At 31.9% G+C, this 2,937-nt stretch overlaps 1 protein-coding gene across 6 annotated transcripts in view; it reads left to right on the forward strand.

Moving 5' to 3' along the window:
* Positions 1 to 2,937, forward strand: part of LOC106472858 (ectonucleoside triphosphate diphosphohydrolase 5-like) — an 18,412-nt gene that overhangs the window by 6,409 nt on the left and 9,066 nt on the right. For all 6 annotated transcript variants that reach the window (XR_002613544.1, XM_013933529.2, XM_013933527.2 and 3 more), the window contains exons 3-4: positions 722 to 801; positions 1,925 to 2,068. Coding sequence is in view for 5 of the 6 variants with exons in the window: in XM_013933529.2 (XP_013788983.1) it covers positions 722 to 801; positions 1,925 to 2,068 (224 nt within the window). In the remaining variant the exon portion in view is untranslated. The remainder of the gene's footprint in view (positions 1 to 721; positions 802 to 1,924; positions 2,069 to 2,937) is intronic.

Below are 2,937 nucleotides of genomic sequence, written 5' to 3' on the forward strand. Positions count from 1 at the left end.
AAGAAGGTCTTATCTTTTCTATTTACTAAGATATTGCTCATGTAAGAAACACAGTGGCACCCTTTCCACCTCTTTCCATTTTTAGAAACGCTCCCTTATATACACTTAATATTTTTATATATGATATGAATAACCAATCAGAAGCTCAGAATATCCCCCTAGTGGTTTTCTCAGCCTTTCTAATGTGGCTAGCACCATTTCTTTCTTTTGAACCAAGATTTCAATGAGGTAGGTTGTTTCTCTAGTCTGCTCCAAATTTCAATTGGGCAGTTTTCTTCTTTTCTGCTTCTTTCTTCTTGAACATTTTTTTTGTTTATCTTTCCTATTGGTGTCCAATAGGTATCATTCAGTCTTACATTCATTGCTAATTTTTTTTTTTGTAGTTAAATTAATTTCAAATAAATATCCCCCTGTATATAACTCTCTTCACTTCTGGTTTTTTAAGATGAAATGATGATCTAGCAAAGTTAGTTTTGGTTCAGTTCACCTTGAGTTAACTATTTATTTGAGAATCATTTTAATTAGAAAACAAATTCTGTAGTAATGGATAAAGCAAAACTTAGTTTATGAACAAATTGAATTTCATGAACATTAATTCCACTGTAATTGCCATATGTGTTGCAGTAACTTTGAAAATAACAGTAAAACATTTTAAGATATATAGATTGCAAGGTGAGTTAAAAATAGAATTACTAAATTTAAATTATTAATTTATTTACAGAAACAGGCCTAACCCTTCTGGATGAATACTTTCAAGAGGTTAAACCTGGACTATCAAGCTATGCTGAATCTCCATCAGAGGTGAGTTTTGGTGAAAATTACTTTTTTAGAGGATTTCAACTTGAAATAACTGACATTTTTGCAATTTTCATTAACGTCCCATAATTTTGTACGATTTTTGAAGTTTCTAAAAAATATTTCAAAAGTTCTTCAGTTTAGCTAAAGATAATATTAAGTTAATCAACAAAGTTGAAATGAGCAGTAACTGCCTAGTTCAGAGTAACACTTGAGGAGAATATCTTGGAAGAATTATTTACAAAAGTATCTCAGGTGGAAGGCATTTTTCCACCAGAACTACTTTTGTATATTAGTTTTCAAAGACTTTCTCCTCAAGTGGCACTCTAAACTAGGTAGTTGCTGCCCATTTCAACTTTGTTTGCTCATCATGAAGATTATGTATATTATCTATTAAACTGTTTGAAATATTAAATGTTGCTTTTCTCTCCAGAGTTGTTGTGTTTTAACGATTTAGAGTAAATTTTTTAAAGCTATTTAATTACTGTTTACTTTTTGAATAGATTAAAAAGTGCTGATAAATGCTTATTGTTGATATTTTGTATTTTTAATACCATCTAATCTGTATTTGGTGTGATGACTCTTTAAGAAGTAAAAGTATGACTACATTTAAATTTTATCAATAAATCAGTAAAAAATTGGTCATTAGATTTGACTTCATTCTGAGAGTATTTGTATTTGCATAAAACTTGCAAGTTCATTTTTGGGACATTATCGTTTATTTGAGGATGTTGCAGGGAATATTAGACCTTTGTGTGTGTATTTTGTTAATAATATATTTCTGTTTTGTTGGCTGTAAAAAGTATATCATTATAAATTGGATACAAATATGCTTGTATTTTACTTACATTATAATATTAATAATGTTTGTATGGTACTTCGACCTACAGTGGCTTTCATCAAAGAGTGGTTTTTGCCACCTTTTAAAATCTGCAAAGTAAAGTGATGTACATTATTTGTATAGTTAGTTAGTATCTGTGAGAATTTATCCTTGGTTGTATGATAACTGTAAGGCTAAGCATTATCTGGCACAATTTGGTAATATTGAACAAATGTGCAGCTATCACTTTTGTGAAGCTGAGTAATTATATTAGTGTGATTATATTAAATGTACTAAGGTATTTTCCAGGCTGCCAGCAGTATTGTATCCCTTTTAGAAAAGGCTAAAACAGTGATTCCATCTGAATGTTGGAGTGGCACCCCCTTGTCTTTGAAGGCCACAGCAGGACTTAGATTTCTACCAAGCCATACAGCTGATGCCATTCTAGATGAGGTTAGTGATCTTGTTTTACATACGTCAAGTCTTCACGAACGTTCTAGATACTCATTACGTGTTACCAGTGTCACGTGAATTCTGCTGTCATAACATATCATACACACAGAAACTGAATACTGATGAACCAATATAATTTATGCAAAACACTTATTTACTGATTGAACTCTTGAAAATGTTTAATGGTGTTTACCAGACGCCCTCTATTTTGTATATATAAGAATGGCGAGAAGTGGCGGCACGTATAGATAGATAGATAATTGCAGATAGGCAGAGATTGAGACGGACAATTGAGTCAAGCGCGGTAGTAAGTAAAGTGCATGAATCGTTCGTTGTGAATTATAGCGTGTGTTTAAGTTAAACTGACTGTGGAAATTGAATGTATTGCAAAGTTGAATTGAGAAAGAATAAACTAGTTTTATTTAAGAAAAGACTTGTATCACTGAAGTTTCTCAGAAATAATTTCTATGAAAAATTAACAAACAAACACAGATGTAACAAACTGGTGTCAGAGAGTGGACTGAAAATAAAAATAAAAAAAGAAGAAGAAGAAGATGGAAACAAGAGGTGGCAAATCAAACTACAGCTTAGCAGATTTGATGGCAGCAATACAAGAATAGCAAAAGAAACAAGAAGAGAGACAACAGCAGTTGCAAGAAAACCTGCAACAGTGGCAGCTCGAACAGCAAAATAATCAAGAATAGAGATTACAGCAGTTGTTGGAGGAAAAAGAAAAGAAGCAAGAAGAGAGATTACAACAGTTGTTGGAGGAAAAAGAAAAGAAACAAGAAGAATGAGAAAATAAACAAGAAGAGAAACTACGGCAATGGTTGGAGGAGATAGAAAATGAACAAGAAGAGAGACTACAG

The sequence above is a fragment of the Limulus polyphemus genome, unplaced genomic scaffold (genome assembly GCF_000517525.1).
Source record: "Limulus polyphemus unplaced genomic scaffold, Limulus_polyphemus-2.1.2 Scaffold5670, whole genome shotgun sequence".
NCBI lineage: Eukaryota > Metazoa > Arthropoda > Merostomata > Xiphosura > Limulidae > Limulus > Limulus polyphemus.